Source organism: Taudactylus pleione, unplaced genomic scaffold (assembly GCF_031769625.1).
Source record: "Taudactylus pleione unplaced genomic scaffold, aTauple2 ptg001716l, whole genome shotgun sequence".
NCBI lineage: Eukaryota > Metazoa > Chordata > Amphibia > Anura > Myobatrachidae > Taudactylus > Taudactylus pleione.
In genome coordinates this window covers 554,713-578,843 of record NW_028286113.1, presented here as the reverse complement: position 1 = coordinate 578,843, position 24,131 = coordinate 554,713, and the positions used below count along the sequence as shown (strand labels likewise).

General features: G+C 42.5%; 1 protein-coding gene across 3 annotated transcripts in view; it reads right to left on the bottom strand.

Annotated features, from left to right (window-relative positions):
- LOC148439549 (uncharacterized) overlaps positions 1-14,231 on the bottom strand; it is a 46,208-nt gene extending 31,977 nt beyond the window's left edge. The window contains exons 1-5 of one of the 3 annotated variants that reach the window (XM_088464600.1): positions 14,145-14,227; positions 2,551-2,770; positions 2,376-2,454; positions 2,155-2,252; positions 1,601-1,997 (exon numbers count right to left, since the gene is read on the bottom strand). In XM_088464600.1, the coding sequence (XP_088320726.1) occupies positions 1,601-1,997; positions 2,155-2,252; positions 2,376-2,454; positions 2,551-2,565 (589 nt within the window). In that variant the 5' untranslated portion in view covers positions 2,566-2,770; positions 14,145-14,227. Of the gene's footprint in view, positions 1-1,600; positions 1,998-2,154; positions 2,253-2,375; positions 2,455-2,550; positions 2,771-14,144 lie in introns of all 3 variants that reach the window. The other 2 variants (XM_088464601.1, XM_088464599.1) reach the window with 2 other exon arrangements.
- Between the last annotated feature and the right edge of the window lie 9,900 nt (positions 14,232-24,131).

Sequence of the window (24,131 nt, the reverse complement as noted above, 5' to 3'; positions counted from 1 at the left end):
TACTTGCAGGGAGTACACACAGATGCTGAGGTGTGGCAGGCACTGCTCTGATGTTACTAGCAGGGAGTACACACATACACTGAGGTGAGGCAGGCACTGCTCTGATGTTACTAGCAGGGAGTACACACAGATGCTGAGGTGTGGCAGCCACTGCTCTGATGTTACTAGCAGGGAGTACACACAGACGCTGAGGTGTGGCAGGCACTGCTCTGATGGTACTTGCAGGCAGTACACACAGACGCTGAGGTGTGGCAGGCACTGCTCTGATACTTGCAGGCAGTACACACAGACGCTGAGGTGTGGCAGGCACTGCTCTGATGATACTTGCAGGGAGTACACACAGATGCTGAGGTGTGGCAGGCACTGCTCTTATGTTACTTGCAGGGAGTACACACAGTCGCTGAGGTGTGGCAGGCACTGCTCTGATGTTTACTTGCAGGGAGTACACACAGACGCTGAGGTGTGGCAGGCACTGCTCTGATGTTACATGCAGGGAGTACACAGACGCTGAGGTGTGGCAGGCACTGCTCTGATGTTACTTGCAGGGAGTACACACAGACGCTGAGGTGTGGCAGGCACTGCTCTGATGTTACTAGCAGGGAGTACACAGATGCTGGGACACGCGGAGCTGGAACATACAAGAGGATGAACTTCTCACTAGAACTGGAAGCCACAAACAAATGCTATAGCCGGCACCAGAGCAGAGAACCAGTAGAGGTAAAGACGGAAGGAGATCCAATCAGTGTAGAGCAGAGCAGTCAGGTAATGAGACATTCCAACAGGTGAGTAGCTGAACGTAGCAGCCAGAGTCACGGTAGCTAGGAAGCGACTGAGAGCCACAGCAGCATATGTAACAGGAGGGAATCTCCAGGTTGTGTCAAGACATGAAGCTGGAACTTTCCTTGAACACTGCAGATGGAATAAGGGAGTTATACCAGCTGCATCAGATTTTATTTTCGTTTGAGGAAAAAACCCCAGTCTATACAAGTATATGTATGTTCCTTTACCACATAAAGTAACAGATATATACTGTAGATATATAAAAGTCTTTAGTAATTACGTGCCTGGGGGGGCTACTACTAACAACAAATGATACAAATTACAAAGAAAACACCAGCGTTATTAATATGCGGTGAACTTGTAGAAGAAGACTCATTAAAATATTTGTATATTAAAATACGTTTTAACTGAGAGATCAGCTGAAAGTCGGTCAAAACAATAGTGAGAATATGAACGTTTGCAGAATTAAATCATGTGTATTAAGAACGTGTACGTCTATGCTCCGTAGACTGAATCCTTCATTAAATTATTTGTTCAAAACCTATACTCTGTGTGTTTCCTTTAATATATAATATGTAGAAATAGCTTAAAATATCGAAATATTGTAAGCTATAAATATAAGACTCAGATATCGATCTGTAACATAGTAGCATATTTTAGAATTTGGGAGCAAAGCCAAGCAAATCTGGTAATAACATAGAGATAAGGCCCTCGTCAGAATCAATCCCAGCACTGTAAGACAGCAACACTAAACTGAGTGTCATCATAATGCTCTGGTAGAATATGTGACTCTTTCCTGTAACAAGTGTTTATTACTCACCTGTGCTGATATCTGTAGGGATTTCCTCCTCCTTACACTGCTGATCATCCCTCACATACGTCTCTTCTTCTCCCTCTATATCTTCTGCCTTTATATCAGTCACATATGTCTCGTCTTCTCCTTCTATATCTTCTGCCTTTATATCAGTCACATACATCTCTTCTTCTCCTTCTATATCTTCTGCCTTTATATCAGTCACATACATCTCCTCTTCTCCCTCTATATCTTTTGCCTTTATATCAGTCACATATGTCTCTTCTTCTCTCTCTGTATCTTCTGCCTTTATATCAGTCACATACGTCTCTTCTCCTTCTGTATCTTCTTCATTTAGATCAGTCACAAACGTCTTTTCATCTCCTTCTGTATATTGTGCCTTAATCACAGTCAGATCATCCTCCTAATTAACCCATTAAACAAAAAAAAAACCTATAGAAATGTTTTATTATAATAATGGAGATTAAATAATATCGGTATATAAGGAACATAAAGCTTCTCTACAGATTACATAGTAACAGTCACTTTGGTATATTGGTGAGACCCTAAATCCATCCTACCTGATGCTCCTGTGGGATCCTGTGATTCTCCTCTGTACAATCCTGTGAATAAAGAGGACGGAGACATCTCTTGGGGGTATTTCTGTTACTGGGTCCATCTGTAGGAGACACACAGTGACTGAGTACACTGAATATATGTGATTATCAGGTGATATGTGTATATATATATAGGGGGCCCCTATACCTGCTCTCCCCTGTACAATAAGTGAGTCTCCTCTTACCCATTGATGTGAGGGGCTGGTGATTATCCATCATCACGTTCTTGTACAGACCCCTGTATTCCTCTATGTACTCTCCCTCCTGCATGGAGACATAGACAGTGACATCCTGACACCTTATAGGAACCTGACACACACAATGATACAGTCATCACCCAGACACATCCCCTGGTGTTACTGTATAATGTCCCATTCCCAGCAGTCAACTCTCCAGTCAGCAGCTGAATGAACTTGTTAGTGAGATCCAGGATCTTCTGGTCATTGTGTCTCTCATGTATCAGTAAGTGAGGTGGAGGCACCGTGATGGGGCTCTAGGTCCTGCTCAATCCTCCTGACACAACGGGATGGCTGCTGAGTGTCTCACACTCACCAGATGTCTTCTTCACTAGTGTGTAATCCTGGGAATTGGGGGGAGACATCAAATATCACTACATATACACTTCCAGATCCCCTCACCTCCCCAGTCATGTAGCTGTATTAATACTATAGATTTTAGTGATGTCAATGTGAGACTACCAGAGCCCTTCACCTTCTCAGTCATGACCGTCTTATTAGTATAGATAAAAGTGATGTCACTTTATATAATAATAATTTTATTATTAATAAAATACAAAAAATAATAAAAATAATAAAATAGCTATCATTCAATAGTAAACTGCCGTCATTCCGCATTATGTGACATGTATATTAGGGTACAAGTATAGGCAGGTGAATATTGAAAGGAATTAGTGTGAGCACTTAGGGGATCCTATAATAATCCAGTCTTTATAGGAGACATACAGTGCATCCGGAAAGTATTCACAGCGCTTCACTTTTCCACATTTTGTTATGTTACAGCCTTATTCCAAAATAGAATGAATTCATTTTTGTCCTCAAAATTCTACACACAATACCCCATAATGACAACATATAAAAAGATTTTTGAGATTATTGCAAATGTAATAAAAAACAAGAAATCACATGTACATAAGTATTCACAGCCTTTGCTCAATACTTTGTTGATGCACCTTTAGCAGCAATTACAGCCTCAAGTCTTTTTGAATATGATGCCACAAGCTTGGCACACCTATCTTTGGGCAGTCTCGCCCATTCCTCTTTGCAGCACCTCTCAAGCTCCATCAGGATGGATGGGAAACATCAGTGCACAGCCATTTTCAGATCTCTCCAGGAGATGTTCAATCGGATTCAAGTCTGGGCTCTGGCTGCGCCACTCAAGGACATTCAGAGTTTTCCTGAAGCCATTCCTTTGATATCTTGGCTATGTGCTTAGTGATGTTGTCTTGCTGAAAGATGAACCGTCGCCCCAGTCTGAGGTCGAGCGCTCTGGAGCAGGTTTTCATCCAGGATCTCTCTGTACATTGCTGCATTCATCTTTCCCTCTATCCTGACTAGTCTCCTAGTTCCAGCCACTGAAAAACATCCCCACAGCATGATGCTGCCAACACCATGCTTCACTGTAGGGATGGTATTGGCCTGGTGATGAGCGGTGCCTGTTTCCTCCAAACATAACGCCCGTCATTCACGCCAATGAATTCAATCTTTGTCTCATCAGACCAGAGAATTTTGTTTCTCATTGCCAAAATGCACCTGAAGGACTCTCAGACAAACACCAGGCGGGCTGCTATGTGCTTTTTACTAAGGAGTGGCTTCCGTCTGGCCACTCTACCATACAGGCCTGATTGGTGGATTGCTGCAGAGATGGTTGTCCTTCTGGAAGGTTCTCCTCTCTCCACAGAGGAATGCTGTAGCTCTGACAGGGTGACCATCGGGTTCTTGGTCACCTTCCTGACTAGGGCCCTTCTCCCTCGATCGCTCAGTTTAGACAGCCGGCCAACTCTAGGAAGAGTCCTGGTGGTTCAGAACTTCTTCCATTTACAGATGATGGAGGCCACTGCGCTCATTGGGACCTTCAAAGCAGCAGATATTTTTCTGTACCCTTCCCCAGATTTGTGCCTCGAGACAATCCTGTCTCGGAGATCTACAGAAAATTTCTTGGATTTCATGCTTGGCTTGTGCTCTGACATGCACTGCCAAGTATGGGACTTTATATAGACAGGTGTATTCCTTTCAAAATCATGTCCAATCAACTGATTTTATCACAGATGGACTCCAATTAAGCTGTAGGAACATCTTAAGGATGATCAGTGAAACAGGATGCACCTGAGCTCAATTTTGAGCTTCATGGCAAAGGCTGTGAATACTTATGTACATGTGATTTCTTAGCATTTTATTTTTATTAAATTTGCAAAAATCTCCAAAAAACTTTTTACATGTTGTCATTATGGGGTATTGTGTGTAGAATGTTGAGGACAAAAATGAATTTATTCCATTTTGGAATAAGGCTGTAACATAACAAAATGTGGAAAAAGTGAAGCTCTGTGAATACTTTCCAGATGCACTGTAAGCATTGTTTTAATGACATTTTTGCATACGGAATGCGAATAAAACAGCTGTCATTCCATAGTACACGGCCGTCATTCCGCATGTAAAATATGTGAAACCACTTAGCCAAAAGTGTGATGAAGATAAAAATTCAGTCTGCTCCCATTATAATCAATTGGCATTCTGCAAACCAGACTGACATTCCTTTTAGTACGTCCCGTGTTGGGAGCTGTGTTATTCCCCCTCATATATCACTGTACAGTTTCCTCTCCCCTATATAATAATAATACCACATATCAGTGTGTGCTGGGAGCTGTGTTATTCCCCCTCATATATCACTGTACAGTCCCCTCTCTCCTATATAATAATAATACCACATATCAGTGTGTGCTGGGAGCTGTGTTATTCCCCCTCATATATCACTGTACAGTCCCCTCTCTCCTATATAATAATAATACCACATATCAGTGTGTGCTGGGAGCTGTGTTATTCCACCTCATATCACTGTACAGTCCCCTCTCCCCTATATAGTAATAATTAGGGATGTGTGCAGACCCCCGTGTTTTGGTTTTGGATCTGTATCTGTATTTGGTTTTACAAAACCACCCTTGCGTGTTTTGGATCTGTATTTTTTCCAAAATATTATATAAACAGCTAAAACCACATAATTTGGGCCTGTTTTTGTTCCTACAGTATTATTAACCTTAATAACAATAATTTTCAGGCATTTTTAACCACCTCACAATATTGATTTCACTATTTTTCACCAATATAGGCCAAAGGCTGCAGCGAGCTGGCTGGCTAAAGTAAGCAACAGAGCAGCGGCACAAATGCACAGCAGTTTAAAAAAATATAGGACATCTATGACAGTGGCAAACAGGATGGCAGTTTAATAAACCATAATAATGTCAGTCGGTAATGCCCCAAATTGTGCAAAATGTAAAAAAAAGAGGTGAAAGATGAAATTGTCCTTGGGGGCCCCCCACACATTCGTATGTGGGCTATTAAAAAGGACATGCACAGTTTAACAAGCCAAGCACTTTAGTGACTAAGACTGACACTTTCGTGGTTGAACTCCTTGGTTTGTTTGGGCCCCCACAAAACATTTTTTGGAAGGACTACCTTCAATTATAAAGGAGGTTGATGATGAGGGTGTTGGTGGTGGAGATTGCATGTGCTAGTCCAAACTGCTGGCAGCTGATACTTTACTGCTTGTTATTAATTTACAAATTATTATACTTTTGTTAAACAAATTGCATGAACTCGCTGCAAATGACGTAACAGGGAGGAGGTGCCTAGATGATTAAAGTCCCTTCCTCTGCTAACTTTGGCTTTACAAATGGAACAGATGCCTTCACAACTGTTGTCAGAATTTAGATTCAAATAACTTCACACCCAAGACGTGGCTTTTCTGGCTTTCTTTTCATCACAAGCAAGAACTGCTGCCACTGGTAGATGATTACTCAAACACCATCCTAATTAGCATCAGATAGGACAGAAAATGTTCCCCTCATCCTCCTTTTGCACTTCCTCCACACGATCATCCTGATTTTCTAGCACAGCCGTCATGGCGTCAGTGATCCGCTGTGCCACTGGGTGACAGCTGTTAAACAATACTTTTGATAGAGGAAGTAAAGTATAGTAGTCAATTGTTTATTTAAATTACTACTAGTAGTAGTCTTCTTGGTCCTTTTCTGGGATGAAGATCCACCTCCAGCAGCAGCAACAGGCGTAGCACTAAAGGATCCTTCTGAGGAATCACGGATAGGAGAGGAGTCGGTCATGCTTATGAAATTGGAAGCAGCAGGACTACTTCCGATCACGATTGAGGATGTTGATGATGCAGGTGTTGGTGGTGGAGATTTCAGGATCTTAGATCTAACAGAGAGAAGGGAGCAGCTAGGTGATGCTGGACTGATTGTTCTGTTTTTAGCCAAAGTTTCTGAATTTGAAAAACACTTTTGAATTTGATGAATGTGCTGCAAGTAACAGGGAGGAGGTTCCAAGATGGTTAAGGTCATTACCTCTACTCACTTGTTGCTTGGCAAAGGTTACAGACGGCTGTACGGATATGGGTGGAAATAATTCCACACACGAGAAGTGAGTTTCTGTCTTTTGCCCCGGCATGACAGCAATGGGCTTTGCCTTTTTCCTACCAGGGGCAACAACTGTTGCCTGATTTGCACAAACAACATCCTCGGCATCAACATCCTCATCATCCTTGTTAGTGCCAACTACAGATCCTCCTCATCCTCCTGGTGCAATTCCACAGAAGCATCCTCGATTTCCACATCAACATGTTGACTTGTGCTGCTCATCCCCACATTTGCAGAGGGCACACAAATGGTGGAAGGAGGATCCTCTTCAAGTACAATATTAGAAAGGTCAGGCTCACACATAGCAACCGTGGACAACTTGGACTCTCCTCGGGGATCTGTGACTTTTCTGAGCACAGTTGGTTCATGTGCCTTAGCGATTTCATTTTTTTTTACACTTCTACAGGGAGAAGGGCTTACATCATCATAAGATGCAGAACCACCAGTCATAAATAAAGGCCAAAGCCTTATCCTTTCCTTGCCACTGCGTGTAGTAAATGGCATATTGTAAATTTTTAGTTTCTCTGCAGCTAATTTAGCTTTTATTTATTTTTTCTTTAACACTGTAAAACATTGCCTGTTTGATTTTAGATGCCCTGACTTAAGCCCTGTATGCCCTTGGGCATCGGCTTTAGTAGATGATGTACATGGACTAGTATCGTCATTACTGGTAGAACTGGCAGCAGCTCTAGCACTAGTATGTGGTTCCTGTTCTCCTCTCAACTGATGGTTCTCCAGATCAACAAACACAAATGAAGTGGGGTAAAGCACACATGTCAATTTGTACAAATTTAAAATATTACCCTGCGGTATCAATGAAATACAGTGTCACAAGACTTTTTTATGAATAAGAAAAGAATAACAGTGGAAACGCAGTAGCAGTATCACAATATTTATTATACACTGCGCTACCACTTACAGTATCACAATATTTATTATACACTACGCTACCACTTACAGTATCACAATATTTATTATACACTGCGCTACCACTTACAGTATCACAATATTTATTATACACTGCGCTACCACTTACAGTATCACAATATTTATTATACACTGCGCTACCACTTACAGTATCACAATATTTATTATACACTGCGCTACCACTTACAGTATCACAATATTTATTATACACTGCGCTACCACTTACAGTACCAAAAACAATACGTGTAAGAATATTACACTGCAGTCTGATAGGCAACGTCACAGTACAAAAAAAAATAATATAATACACTGGGGTATAGCACGAAAATATATATATTATTTTTTCATTAATTAAATTATTATTAGCTTTTATTTTTATATACACTGGGCACCCTTAGATGGAGACAGCAGCCCCACCCCAGGATGGACACAGCAGCCCCTGCCCTGCACAGATACAGCAGCTCTTGGATGGACACAGCACAACCATTCATTACACTCTCCACAGCCGGAGTGAAAATAGCGGCGGTCGCGAGAATCCGACAGCAGGAGAATGACGTTTTGCCTCGTTTTGAGGTCAGAGTCAGGTGGGAAAACCCAAGCCGGACTCGAATTCTCGCCTCGGATCTGCATGTTCGTGTGAGTCCAGTTCTCTGAGAACAGGACACGCTAATCTCTAGTAATAAAACCACATATCAGTGTGTGCTGGGAGCTGTGTTATTCCTCCTCATATATGACTGTACAGTCCCCTCTCCCCTATATAATAATACCACATATCAGTGTGTGCTGGGAGCTGTGTTACTCCCCCTAATATATCACTGTACAGTCCCCTCCCCACTTTATATTAATAATACCACATATCAGTGTGTGCTGGGAGCTGTGTTACTCCCCCTCATATATAATTGTACAGTCCCCTCTCCCCTATAGAACAATGATACTACATATCAGTGTGTGCTGGGAGCTGTGTTATTCCTCCTCATATATGACTGTACAGTCCCCTCTCCCATATATAATAATATCACATATCAGTGTGTGCTGGGAGCTGTGTTATTCCCCCTCATATTTCACTGTAAAGTCCCCTCTCCCCTGTATAACAATAATACCACAAATCAGTGTGCTGGGAGCTGAGTTATTCCCCCTCATATATCACAGGACAGTTCCCTCTCACCTATACAATAATACCAAATATCAGTGTGTGCTGGGGGCTGTGTTATCCCCCTCATATATCACTGTACGGTCCCCTCTCCCCTATATAATAATAATGCCACATATCAGTGTGTACTGGGAGCTGTGTTTTTTCCCTCATATATCACAGTACAGTCCCCTCTCCCCAATATAATACCACACATCAGTGTATGCTGGGAGCTGTGTTATTCCCCCTCATATATCACTGTACGGTCCCCTATATAATAATAGCACATATCAGTGTGTGCTGGGAGCTGTGTTACTCCCCCTCATATATCACTGTACAGTCCCCTCTCCCCTATATAATAATACCACACATCAGTGTGTGCTGGGAGCTGTGATATTCCTCCTTATATATCACTGTATGGTCCCCTCTCCCCTATATAATAATAATACCACATATCAGTATGTGCTGGGAGCTGTGTTATTTCCCCTCATATATCACTGTACAGACACTCTCACCCTATATAATAATAATACCACATATCAGTGTGTGCTGGGAGCTGTGTTATTCCCCCTCATATATCACTGTACAGTCCCCTCTCCCCTATATAATAATAATACCACATATCAGTGTGTGCTGGGAGCTGTGTTATTCCCCCTCATATATCACTGTACGGTCCCCTCTCCCCTATATAATAATAATACCACATAGTGTGTGCTGGGAGCTGTGTTATTCCCCCTCATATATCACTGTACGGTCCCCAATATAATAATAGCACATATCAGTGTGTGCTGGGAGCTGTGTTACTCCCCCTCATATATCACTGTACAGTCCCCTCTCCCCTATATAATAATACCACACATCAGTGTGTGCTGGGAGCTGTGATATTCCTCCTCATATATCACTGTATGGTCCCCTCTCCCCTATATAATAATAATAGCACATATCAGTGTGTGCTGGGAGCTGTGTTATTCCCCCTCATATATCACTGTACAGTCCCCTCTCCCCTATATAATACCACATATCAGTGTGTGCTGGGAGCTGTGCTATTCCCCCTCATATCACTGTACAGTCCCCTCTCCCCTATATAATAATAATACCACATATCAGTGTGTGCTGGTAGCTGTGTTATTCCCCCTCATATATCACTGTACAGTCCCCTCTCCCTTATATAATAATAATACTACATATCAGTGTGTGCTGGTAGCTGTGTTATTCCCCCTCATATATCACTGTACAGTCCCCTCTCCCCTATATAATAATAATACCACATATCAGTGTGTGCTGGGAGCTGTGTTATTCCCCTTCATACATCACTGTACAGTCCCCTCTCCCCTATATAATAATAATACCACATATCAGTGTGTGCTGGTAGCTGTGTAATTCCCCCTCATATATCACTGTACAGTCCCCTGTCCCCTATATAATAATGATACCACATATCAGTGTGTGCTGGTAGCTGTGTAATTCCCCCTCATATATCACTGTACGGTCCCCTGTCCCCTATATAATAATAATACCACATATCAGTGTGTGCTGGTAGCTGTGTAATTCCCCCTCATATATCACTGTACGGTCCCCTGTCCCCTATATAATAATAATACCACATATCAGTGTGTGCTGGTAGCTGTGTTATTCCCCCTCATATATCACTGTACAGTCCCCTCTCCCCTATATAATAATAATATCACATATCAGTGTGTGCTGGGAGCTGTGTTATTCCCCCTCATATATCACTGTACAGTCCCCTCTCCCCTATATAATAATACTACCACATATCAGTGTGTGCTGGGAGCTGTGTTATTCCCCCTCATATATCACTGTACAGTCCCCTCTCCCTTATATAATAATAGCACATATCAGTGTGTGCTGGTAGCTGTGTTATTCCCCCTCATATATCACTGTACAGTCCCCTCTCCCCTATATAATAATAATATCACATATCAGTGTGTGCTGGTAGCTGTGTTATTCCCCCTCATATATCACTGTACAGTCCCCTCTCCCCTATATAATAATAATACCACATATCAGTGTGTGCTGGGAGCTGTGTTATTCCCCCTCATATATCACTGTACAGTCCCCTCTCCCCTATATAATAATAATATCACATATCAGTGTGTGCTGGGAGCTGTGTTATTCCCCCTCATATATCACTGTACAGTCCCCTCTCCCCTATATAATAATAATACCACATATCAGTGTGTGCTGGTAGCTGTGTTATTCCCCCTCATATATCACTGTACAGTCCCCTCTCCCCTATATAATAATAATACTACATATCAGTGTGTGCTGGGAGCTGTGTTATTCCCCCTCATATATCACTGTACAGTCCCCTCTCCCCCCTATATAATAATAATACCACATATCAGTGTGTGCTGGGAGCTGTGCTATTCCCCCTCATATATCACTGTACAGTCCCCTCTCCCCTATATAATAATAATATCACATATCAGTGTGTGCTGGGAGCTGTGTTATTCCCCCTCATATATCACTGTACAGTCCCCTCTCCCCTATATAATAATACTACCACATATCAGTGTGTGCTGGGAGCTGTGTTATTCCCCCTCATATATCACTGTACAGTCCCCTCTCCCTTATATAATAATAGCACATATCAGTGTGTGCTGGTAGCTGTGTTATTCCCCCTCATATATCACTGTACAGTCCCCTCTCCCTTATATAATAATAGCACATATCAGTGTATGCTGGTAGCTGTGTTATTCCCCCTCATATATCACTGTACAGTCCCCTCTCCCCTATATAATAATAATATCACATATCAGTGTGTGCTGGTAGCTGTGTTATTCCCCCTCATATATCACTGTACAGTCCCCTCTCCCCTATATAATAATAATACCACATATCAGTGTGTGCTGGGAGCTGTGTTATTCCCCCTCATATATCACTGTACAGTCCCCTCTCCCCTATATAATAATAATACCACATATCAGTGTGTGCTGGGAGCTGTGTTATTCCCCCTCATATATCACTGTACAGTCCCCTCTCCCCTATATAATAATAATACCACATATCAGTGTGTGCTGGTAGCTGTGTTATTCCCCCTCATATATCACTGTACAGTCCCCTCTCCCCTATATAATAATAATACTACATATCAGTGTGTGCTGGTAGCTGTGTTATTCCCCCTCATATATCACTGTACAGTCCCCTCTCCCCTATATAATAATAATACCACATATCAGTGTGTGCTGGGAGCTGTGCTATTCCCCCTCATATATCACTGTACTGTCCCCTCTCCCCCTATATAATAATAATACCACATATCAGTGTGTGCTGGGAGCTGTGTTATTCCCCCTCATATATCACTGTACAGTCCCCTCTCCCCCCTATATAATAATAATACCACATATCAGTGTGTGCTGGGAGCTGTGTTATTCCCCCTCATATATCACTGTACAGTCCCCTCTCCCCCCTATATAATAATAATACCACATATCAGTGTGTGCTGGGAGCTGTGCTATTCCCCCTCATATATCACTGTACAGTCCCCTCTCCCCTATATAATAATAATATCACATATCAGTGTGTGCTGGGAGCTGTGTTATTCCCCCTCATATATCACTGTACAGTCCCCTCTCCCCTATATAATAATACTACCACATATCAGTGTGTGCTGGGAGCTGTGTTATTCCCCCTCATATATCACTGTACAGTCCCCTCTCCCTTATATAATAATAGCACATATCAGTGTGTGCTGGTAGCTGTGTTATTCCCCCTCATATATCACTGTACAGTCCCCTCTCCCCTATATAATAATAATATCACATATCAGTGTGTGCTGGTAGCTGTGTTATTCCCCCTCATATATCACTGTACAGTCCCCTCTCCCCTATATAATAATAATACCACATATCAGTGTGTGCTGGGAGCTGTGTTATTCCCCCTCATATATCACTGTACAGTCCCCTCTCCCCTATATAATAATAATATCACATATCAGTGTGTGCTGGGAGCTGTGTTATTCCCCCTCATATATCACTGTACAGTCCCCTCTCCCCTATATAATAATAATACCACATATCAGTGTGTGCTGGTAGCTGTGTTATTCCCCCTCATATATCACTGTACAGTCCCCTCTCCCCTATATAATAATAATACTACATATCAGTGTGTGCTGGTAGCTGTGTTATTCCCCCTCATATATCACTGTACAGTCCCCTCTCCCCTATATAATAATAATACTACATATCAGTGTGTGCTGGGAGCTGTGTTATTCCCCCTCATATATCACTGTACAGTCCTCTCTCCCCTATATAATAATAATACCACATATCAGTGTGTGCTGGGAGCTGTGTTATTCCCCCTCATATATCACTGTACAGGCCCCTCTCCCCTATATAATAATAATACCACATATCAGTGTGTGCTGGGAGCTGTGTTATTCCCCCTCATATATCACTGTACAGGCCCCTCTCCCCTATATAATAATAATACCACATATCAGTGTGTGCTGGGAGCTGTGTTATTCCCCCTCATATATCACTGTACAGTCCCCTCTCCCCCCTATATAATAATAATACCACATATCAGTGTGTGCTGGGAGCTGTGCTATTCCCCCTCATATATCACTGTACTGTCCCCTCTCCCCCTATATAATAATAATACCACATATCAGTGTGTGCTGGGAGCTGTGTTATTCCCCCTCATATATCACTGTACAGTCCCCTCTCCCCCCTATATAATAATAATACCACATATCAGTGTGTGCTGGGAGCTGTGTTATTCCCCCTCATATATCACTGTACAGTCCCCTCTCCCCCTATATAATAATAATACCACATATCAGTGTGTGCTGGGAGCTGTGTTATTCCCCCTCATATATCACTGTACAGTCCCCTCTCCCCCTATATAATAATAATACCACATATCAGTGTGTGCTGGGAGCTGTGTTATTCCCCCTCATATATCACTGTACAGTCCCCTCTCCCCCTATATAATAATAATACCACATATCAGTGTGTGTTGGGAGCTGTGTTATTCCCCCTCATATATCACTGTACAGTCCCCTCTCCCCTATATAATAATAATAGTACATATCAGTGTGTGCTGGGAACTGTGTTATTCCCCCTCATATATCACTGTACAGTCCCCTCTCCCCTATATAATAATAATACCACATATCAGTGTGTGCTGGGAGCTGTGTTATTCCCCCTCATATATCACTGTACAGTCCCCTCCCCCTATATAATAACTATATATGATATAAGAGATATATATTACCTCAGCCTCAGATATATTCCAGCTCCTGTGACAGACAGGTAACATTACCCTTTGGACTCTAGATCAGGAAGTGTCTGTGGCTCCGCCCCCGGCAACATCACGTGGTTACAGCTTTTGTGTGAGCTATAATGTATCTTAGAGACTACAGGGAAATGGCCGCCGTGCTGCAGAAATAACTTTTCACTCTAGTGGTGATTCTGTAACCAATCAGATGCTGTATTCTGGTCACATGACACGGATAGTCTGGGTATGTTACTATAGAAACAAAGAATTTTCTGCTTTATGAGACCGTGACTGTGTACTACAGGAAAATGGCCGCCGCTCCCATATATATATATATACATATATATATATATGTATATATATATATATACATATATATATATATATATATATATATACTGCTGTGTATATATAATTTCACTGCAGCACAGAGGGGGGTCATACAGGGGCACAAAGGCACTGTAAAGGGGGACCACTACTGGGGGCACTTTAAAAGGGCAGTGTATAAGGGGCAGTGTGTATAATGGGCAGTGTGTATAATGGGCAGTGTGTATAATGGGCAGTGTATAATGGGCAGTGTGTATAATGGGCAGTGTGTATAAGGAGCAGTGTGTATAAGGGGCATTGTATAATGGGCAGTGTATAATGGGCAGTGTGTATAATGGGCAGTGTATAATGGGCAGTGTGTATAATGGGCAGTGTGTATAAGGAGCAGTGTGTATAATGGGCAGTGTGTATAATGGGCAGTGTATAATGGGCAGTGTGTATAATGGGCAGTGTATAATGGGCAGTGTGTATAATGGGCAGTGTATAATGAGCAGTGTGTATAATGGGCAGTGTGTATAATGGGCAGTGTGTATAAGGGGCATTGTATAATGGGCAGTGTATAATGGACAGTGTGTATAATGGGCAGTGTGTATAATGGGCAGTGTATAATGAGCAGTGTGTATAATGGGCAGTGTGTATAAGGGGCAGTGTGTATAAGGAGCAGTGTGTATAATGGGCAGTGTATAAGGGGCAGTGTGTATAAGGGGCAGTGTATAATGGGCAGTGTATAATGGACAGTGTGTATAATGGGCAGTGTGTATAATGGGCAGTGTATAATGAGCAGTGTGTATAATGGGCAGTGTGTATAAGGGGCAGTGTGTATAAGGAGCAGTGTGTATAATGGGCAGTGTATAAGGGGCAGTGTGTATAATGGGCACTGTGTATAAGGGGCAGTGTGTATAATGGGCAGTGTGTATATTGGGAAGTGTATAATGGGCAGTGTGTATAAGGGGCAGTGTATAAGGAGCAGTGTGTATAAGGGGCAGTGTGTATAATGGGAAGTGTATAATGGGCATTGTATAATGGGCAGTGTGTATAATGGGCAGTGTATAAGGAGCAGTGTGTATAAGGGGCAGTGTGTATAATGGGCAGTGTGTATAAGGAGCAGTGTGTATAATGGGCAGTGTATAAGGAGCAGTGTGTATAAGGGGCATTGTATAACGGGCAGTGTGTATAATGGGAAGTGTATAATGGGCATTGTATAATGGGCAGTGTATAAGGAGCAGTGTGTATAATGGGCAGTGTATAAGGAGCAGTGTGTATAATGGGCAGTGTATAAGGAGCAGTGTATAAGGGGCAGTGTGTATAATGGGCAGTGTGTATAAGGGGCATTGTATAAGGGGCAGTGTGTATAATGGGCAGTGTGTATAAGGGGCAGTGTGTATAATGGGCAGTGTGTATAAGGGGCATTGTATAAGGGGCAGTGTATAATGGGCAGTGTGTATAATGGGCAGTGTGTATAATGGGCAGTGTATATAAGGGGCAGTGTGTATAAGGAGCAGTGTGTATAATGAGCAGTGTGTAAAACGGGCAGTGTGTATAAGGGGCATTGTATAATGGGCAGTGTGTATAATGGGCAGTGTGTATAAGGGGCAGTGTGTATAATGGGCAGTGTGTATAAGGGGCATTGTATAAGGGGCATTGTATAATGGGCAGTGTATAATGGGCAGTGTGTATAAGGGGCAGTGTATAATGAGCAGTGTGTATAAGGGGCAGTGTATAATGGGCAGTGTGTATAAGGGGCAGTGTATAACGGGCAGTGTGTATAAGGGGCATTGTATAATGGGCAGTGTATAATGAGCAGTGTGTATAAGGGGCAGTGTATAACGGGCAGTGTGTATAAGGAGCAGTGTGTATAAAGGGCAGTGTATATAAGGGGCAGTGTGTATAAGGAGCAGTGTGTATAATGAGCAGTGTGTATAAGGGGCAGTGTGTATAAGGGGCATTGTATAATGGGCAGTGTGTATAATGGGAAGTGTATAATGGGCAGTGTGTATAAGGGGCAGTGTGTATAATGGGAAGTGTATAATGGGCAGTGTGTATAAGGGGCATTGTATAAGGGGCATTGTATAATGGGCAGTGTGTATAAGGGGCAGTGTATAATGAGCAGTGTGTATAAGGGGCAGTGTATAATGTTCAGTGTGTATAATGGGCAGTGTGTATAAGGGGCAGTGTATAACGGGCAGTGTGTATAAGGGGCATTGTATAATGGGCAGTGTATAATGAGCAGTGTGTATAAGGGGCAGTGTGTAACGGGCAGTGTGTATAAGGGGCATTGTATAAGGGGCATTGTATAATGGGCAGTGTGTATAATGGGAAGTGTATAATGGGCAGTGTGTATAAGGGGCAGTGTGTATAAGGAGCAGTGTGTATAAGGGGCAGTGTATAATGGGCAGTGTGTATAATGGGCAGTGTGTATAATGGGCAGTGTATAAGGAGCATTGTATAACGGGCAGTGTGTATAAGGGGCAGTGTGTATAATGGGAAGTGTATAAGGGGCATTGTATAATGGGCAGTGTGTATAATGGGAAGTGTATAATGGGCAGTGTGTATAAGGAGCAGTGTGTATAAGGGGCAGTGTGTATAATGGGCAGTGTGTATAATAGGCAGTGTGTATAAGGGGCAGTGTATAAGGGGCAGTGTGTATAAGGGGCAGTGTATAATGGGCAGTGTGTATAAGGAGCAGTGTGTATAAGGGGCAGTGTGTATAAGGAGCAGTGTGTATAAGGGGCAGTGTGTATAATGGGCAGTGTGTATAATGGGCATTGTATAATGGGCAGTGTGTATAAGGGGCAGTGTGTATAAGGGGCAGTGTAAAAGGAGCAGTGTATAAGGAGCAGTGTGTATAATGGGCAGTGTATAATGGGCAGTGTGTATAATGGGCAGTGTATAATGGGCAGTGTGTATAAGGAGCAGTGTGTATAAGGAGCAGTGTGTATAATGGGCAGTGTGTATAATGGGCAGTGTATAAGGAGCAGTGTGTATAAGGGGCAGTGTGTATAAGGAGCAGTGTGTATAAGGAGCAGTGTGTATAATGGGCAGTGTGTATAATGGGCATTGTATAATGGGCAGTGTATAAGGAGCAGTGTGCATAATGGGCAGTGTGTATAATGGGCAGTGTGTATAATGGGCAGTGTATAAGGAGCAGTGTGTATAATGGGCAGTGTGTATAAGGAGCAGTGTGTATAATGGGCAGTGTGTATAAGGAGCAGTGTGTATAATGGGCAGTGTGTATAAGGAGCAGTGTGTATAAGGAGCAGTGTGTATAAGGAGCAGTGTGTATAAGGGGCAGTGTGTATAATGGGCAGTGTGTATAATGGGCAGTGTGTATAATGGGCAGTGTATAATGGGCAGTGTGTATAATGGGCATTGTATAATGGGCAGTGTATAAGGAGCAGTGTGTATAATGGGCAGTGTATAATGGGCAGTGTATAATGGGCAGTGTGTATAACGGGAAGTGTATAATGGGCAGTGTGTATAATGGGCAGTGTATAAGGAGCAGTGTGTATAATGGGCAGTGTATAATGGGCAGTGTATAAGGAGCAGTGTGTATAATGGGCAGTGTGTATAATGGGCAGTGTATAATGAGCAGTGTGTATAATGAGCAGTGTGTATAATGGGCAGTGTATAAGGAGCAGTGTGTATAATGGGCAGTGTGTATAATGAGCAGTGTGTATAATGGGCAGTGTGTATAATGGGCAGTGTATAAGGAGCAGTGTGTATAATGGGCAGTGTATAATGGGCAGTGTATATAATGGGCAGTGTGTATAATGGGCAGTGTGTATAAGGAGCAGTGTGTATAATGGGCATTGTATAATGGGCAGTGTGTATAATGGGCAGTGTGTATAATGGGCAGTGTGTATAATGGGCAGTGTATAAGGAGCAGTGTGTATAATGGGCATTGTATAATGGGCAGTGTGTATAATGGGCATTGTATAATGGGCAGTGTGTATAATGGGCAGTGTATAATGGGCAGTGTATAAGGAGCAGTGTGTATAATGGGCAGTGTGTATAATGGGCAGTGTGTATAAGGGGCAGTGTGTATAAGGAGCAGTGTGTATAAGGGGCAGTGTATAATGGGCAGTGTGTATAATGGGCAGTGTGTATAATGGGCAGTGTATAAGGAGCATTGTATAACGGGCAGTGTGTATAAGGGGCAGTGTGTATAATGGGAAGTGTATAAGGGGCATTGTATAATGGGCAGTGTGTATAATGGGAAGTGTATAATGGGCAGTGTGTATAAGGAGCAGTGTGTATAAGGGGCAGTGTGTATAATGGGCAGTGTGTATAATAGGCAGTGTGTATAAGGGGCAGTGTATAAGGGGCAGTGTGTATAAGGGGCAGTGTATAATGGGCAGTGTGTATAAGGAGCAGTGTGTATAAGGGGCAGTGTGTATAAGGAGCAGTGTGTATAAGGGGCAGTGTGTATAATGGGCAGTGTGTATAATGGGCATTGTATAATGGGCAGTGTGTATAAGGGGCAGTGTGTATAAGGGGCAGTGTAAAAGGAGCAGTGTATAAGGAGCAGTGTGTATAATGGGCAGTGTATAATGGGCAGTGTGTATAATGGGCAGTGTATAATGGGCAGTGTGTATAAGGAGCAGTGTGTATAAGGAGCAGTGTGTATAATGGGCAGTGTGTATAATGGGCAGTGTATAAGGAGCAGTGTGTATAAGGGGCAGTGTGTATAAGGAGCAGTGTGTATAAGGAGCAGTGTGTATAATGGGCAGTGTGTATAATGGGCATTGTATAATGGGCAGTGTATAAGGAGCAGTGTGCATAATGGGCAGTGTGTATAATGGGCAGTGTGTATAATGGGCAGTGTATAAGGAGCAGTGTGTATAATGGGCAGTGTGTATAAGGAGCAGTGTGTATAATGGGCAGTGTGTATAAGGAGCAGTGTGTATAATGGGCAGTGTGTATAAGGAGCAGTGTGTATAAGGAGCAGTGTGTATAAGGAGCAGTGTGTATAAGGGGCAGTGTGTATAATGGGCAGTGTGTATAATGGGCAGTGTGTATAATGGGCAGTGTATAATGGGCAGTGTGTATAATGGGCATTGTATAATGGGCAGTGTATAAGGAGCAGTGTGTATAATGGGCAGTGTATAATGGGCAGTGTATAATGGGCAGTGTGTATAACGGGAAGTGTATAATGGGCAGTGTGTATAATGGGCAGTGTATAAGGAGCAGTGTGTATAATGGGCAGTGTATAATGGGCAGTGTATAAGGAGCAGTGTGTATAATGGGCAGTGTGTATAATGGGCAGTGTATAATGAGCAGTGTGTATAATGAGCAGTGTGTATAATGGGCAGTGTATAAGGAGCAGTGTGTATAATGGGCAGTGTGTATAATGAGCAGTGTGTATAATGGGCAGTGTGTATAATGGGCAGTGTATAAGGAGCAGTGTGTATAATGGGCAGTGTATAATGGGCAGTGTATATAATGGGCAGTGTGTATAATGGGCAGTGTGTATAAGGAGCAGTGTGTATAATGGGCATTGTATAATGGGCAGTGTGTATAATGGGCAGTGTGTATAATGGGCAGTGTGTATAATGGGCAGTGTATAAGGAGCAGTGTGTATAATGGGCATTGTATAATGGGCAGTGTGTATAATGGGCATTGTATAATGGGCAGTGTGTATAATGGGCAGTGTATAATGGGCAGTGTATAAGGAGCAGTGTGTATAATGGGCAGTGTGTATAATGGGCAGTGTGTATAATGGGAAGTGTATAATGGGCAGTGTGTATAATGGGAAGTGTATAATGGGCAGTGTGTATAATGGGCAGTGTATAATGGGCAGTGTATAATGAGCAGTGTGTATAATGGGAAGTGTGTATAAGGAGCAGTGTGTATAATGGGCAGTGTGTATAATGGGCAGTGTGTATAATGGGAAGTGTGTATAATGGGCAGTGTGTATAATGGGCAGTGTGTATAATGGGAAGTGTGTATAAGGAGCAGTGTGTATAATGGGCAGTGTGTATAATGGGCAGTGTGTATAATGGGAAGTGTATAATGGGCAGTGTGTATAAGGAGCAGTGTGTATAAGGAGCAGTGTGTATAATGGGCAGTGTGTATAAGGAGCAGTGTGTATAATGGGCAGTGTGTATAATGGGCAGTGTGTATAATGGGAAGTGTATAATGGGCAGTGTGTATAATGGGAAGTGTATAATGGGAAGTGTATAATGGGCAGTGTATATAATGGGAAGTGTATAATGGGCATTGTATAATGGGAAGTGTATAATGGGCAGTGTGTAAGGAGCAGTGTGTATAATGGGAAGTGTATAATGGGCAGTGTGTATAATGGGAAGTGTGTATAATGGGCATTGTATAATGGGCATTGTATAATGGGAAGTGTATAAGGAGCAGTGTGTATAATGGGAAGTGTATAATGGGCAGTGTGTATAATGGGCAGTGTATAAGGAGCAGTGTGTATAATGGGCAGTGTGTATAATGGGCAGTGTATATAATGGGCAGTGTGTATAATGGGCAGTGTGTATAATGGGCAGTGTGTATAATGGGAAGTGTATAATGGGCAGTGTGTATAATGGGCAGTGTGTATAATGGGAAGTGTATAATGGGCAGTGTGTATAATGGGCAGTGTATAATGGGCAGTGTGTATAATGGGCAGTGTGTATAATGGGCAGTGTGTATAATGGGAAGTGTATAATGGGCAGTGTGTATAATGGGAAGTGTGTATAATGGGAAGTGTATAATGGGCAGTGTGTATAATGGGAAGTGTATAATGGGCAGTGTGTATAATGGGAAGTGTATAATGGGCATTGTATAATGGGCAGTGTGTATAATGGGCAGTGTGTATAATGGGAAGTGTATAATGGGCATTGTATAATGGGCAGTGTGTATATTGGGCAGTGTGTATAATGGGAAGTGTATAATGGGCAGTGTGTATAATGGGAAGTGTGTATAATGGGCATTGTATAAGGGGCAGTGTGTATAATGGGCAGTGTGTATAATGGGCAGTGTGTATAATGGGAAGTGTGTATAATGGGCATTGTATAAGGGGCAGTGTGTATAAGGAGCAGTGTGTATAAAGGGCAGTGTGTATAATGGGCAGTTTATAAGGGGCAGTGTATATAATGGGCAGTTTATAAGGAGCAGTGTGTATAATGGGCAGTGTGTATAAGGAGCAGTGTATAATGGGCAGTGTGTATAATGGGCATTGTATAAGGGGCAGTGTGTATAAGGAGCAGTGTATAATGGGCAGTGTGTATAATGGGCATTGTATAAGGAGCAGTGTGTATAAGGGGCAGTGTGTATAATGGGCATTGTATAAGGGGCAGTGTGTATAAGGGGCAGTGTATATAATGGGCAGTTTATAAGGAGCAGTGTGTATAATGGGCAGTGTGTATAATGGGCAGTGTGTATAAGGGGCAGTGTGTATAAGGGGCAGTGTGTATAAGGAGCAGTGTGTATAAGGGGCAGTGTGTATAAGGGGCAGTGTGTATAAGGGGCAGTGTGTATAATGGGCAGTGTGTATAAGGGGCAGTGTGTATAATGGGCAGTGTATAAGGGGCAGTGTGTATAATGGGCAATGTGTATAAGGGGCAGTGTATAATGGGCAGTGTGTATAAAGGGGCAGTGTGTATAATGGGCAGTGTATATATTCGGCAGTGTATAAGGGGCAGTGTGTATAAGGGGCAGTGTATATAATGGGCAGTGTGTATAATGGGCAGTGTGTATAATGGGCATTGTATAAGGGGCAGTGTATATAATGGGCATTGTATAAGGGGCAGTGTGTATAAGGGGCAGTGTATAAGGGGCAGAGTGTATAATGGGCATTGTATAAGGGGCAGTGTATAAGGGCAGTGTGTATAAGGTGCATTGTATAATGGGCAGTGTATAAAGGGCAGTGTGTATAATGGGCATTCTATAAGGGAAGTGTATAATGGGCATTGTATAAGGGAAGTGTATAATGGGCAGTGTGTATAATGGGCATTGTATAAGGGGCAGTGTGTATAATGGGCATTGTATAAGGGAAGTGTATAATGGGCATTGTATAAGGGAAGTGTATAAGGGGCAGTGTGTATAATGGGCAGTGTATAAGGGAAGTGTATAATGGGCATTGTATAAGGGCAGTGTGTATAATGGGCATTGTATAAGGGCAGTGTGTATAATGGGCATTGTATAAGGGAAGTGTATAATGGGCATTGTATAAGGGCAGTGTATAATGGGCAGTGTATAAGGGGCAGTGTGTATAATGGGCATTGTATAAGGGAAGTGTATAATGGGCATTGTATAAGGGAAGTGTATAAGGGGCAGTGTGTATAATGGGCAGTGTATAAAGGGCAGTGTATAAGGGGCATTGTATAATGGGCATTGTATAATGGGCAGTGTGTATAAAGGGAAGTGTATAAGGGAAGTGTATAATGGGTAGTGTGTATAAGGGGCATTGTATAAGGGCAGTGTATAAGGGGCAGTGTGTATAAAGGGAAGTGTATAATGGGCAGTGTGTGTAAGGGGCAGCGTGTATAATGGGCAGTGTATAAAGGGCAGTGTGTATAAGGGGCAGTGTGTATAATGGGAAGTGTATAATGGGCATTGTATAAGGGCAGTGTATAAGGGGCATTGTATAATGGGCAGTGTATAAGGGAAGTGTGTATAATGGGCATTGTATAATGGGCATTGTATAATGGGCATTGTATAATGGGAAGTGTATAATGGGAAGTGTATAAGGAGCAGTGTGTATAATGGGAAGTGTATAATGGGCAGTGTGTATAATGGGCATTGTATAATGGGCAGTGTGTATAATGGGCAGTGTGTATAATGGGCAGTGTGTATAATGAGCAGTGTGTATAATGGGCAGTGTATAATGGGAAGTGTATAAGGGGCAGTGTATATAATGAGCAGTGTGTATAATGGGCAGTGTGTATAATGGGAAGTGTATAATGGGCAGTGTGTATAATGGGCAGTGTGTATAATGGGCAGTGTGTATAATGGGAAGTGTATAATGGGCAGTGTGTATAATGGGCAGTGTGTATAATGGGCAGTGTATAATGGGCAGTGTGTATAATGGGCAGTGTGTATAATGGGCAGTGTGTATAATGGGAAGTGTATAATGGGCAGTGTGTATAATGGGAAGTGTGTATAATGGGCAGTGTGTATAATGGGAAGTGTATAATGGGCAGTGTGTATAATGGGAAGTGTATAATGGGCATTGTATAATGGGCAGTGTGTGTAATGGGCAGTGTGTATAATGGGAAGTGTATAATGGGCATTGTATAATGGGCAGTGTGTATAATGGGCAGTGTGTATAATGGGAAGTGTATAATGGGCAGTGTGTATAATGGGAAGTGTGTATAATGGGCATTGTATAAGGGGCAGTGTGTATAATGGGCAGTGTATAATGGGCAGTGTGTATAATGGGCAGTGTGTATAATGGGAAGTGTGTATAATGGGAAGTGTGTATAATGGGCATTGTATAAGGGGCAGTGTGTATAAGGAGCAGTGTGTATAAAGGGCAGTGTGTATAATGGGCAGTTTATAAGGGGCAGTGTGTATAATGGGCAGTTTATAAGGAGCAGTGTGTATAAGGAGCAGTGTATAATGGGCAGTGTGTATAATGGGCATTGTATAAGGGGCAGTGTGTATAAGGAGCAGTGTGTATAATGGGCATTGTATAAGGGGCAGTGTGTATAAGGG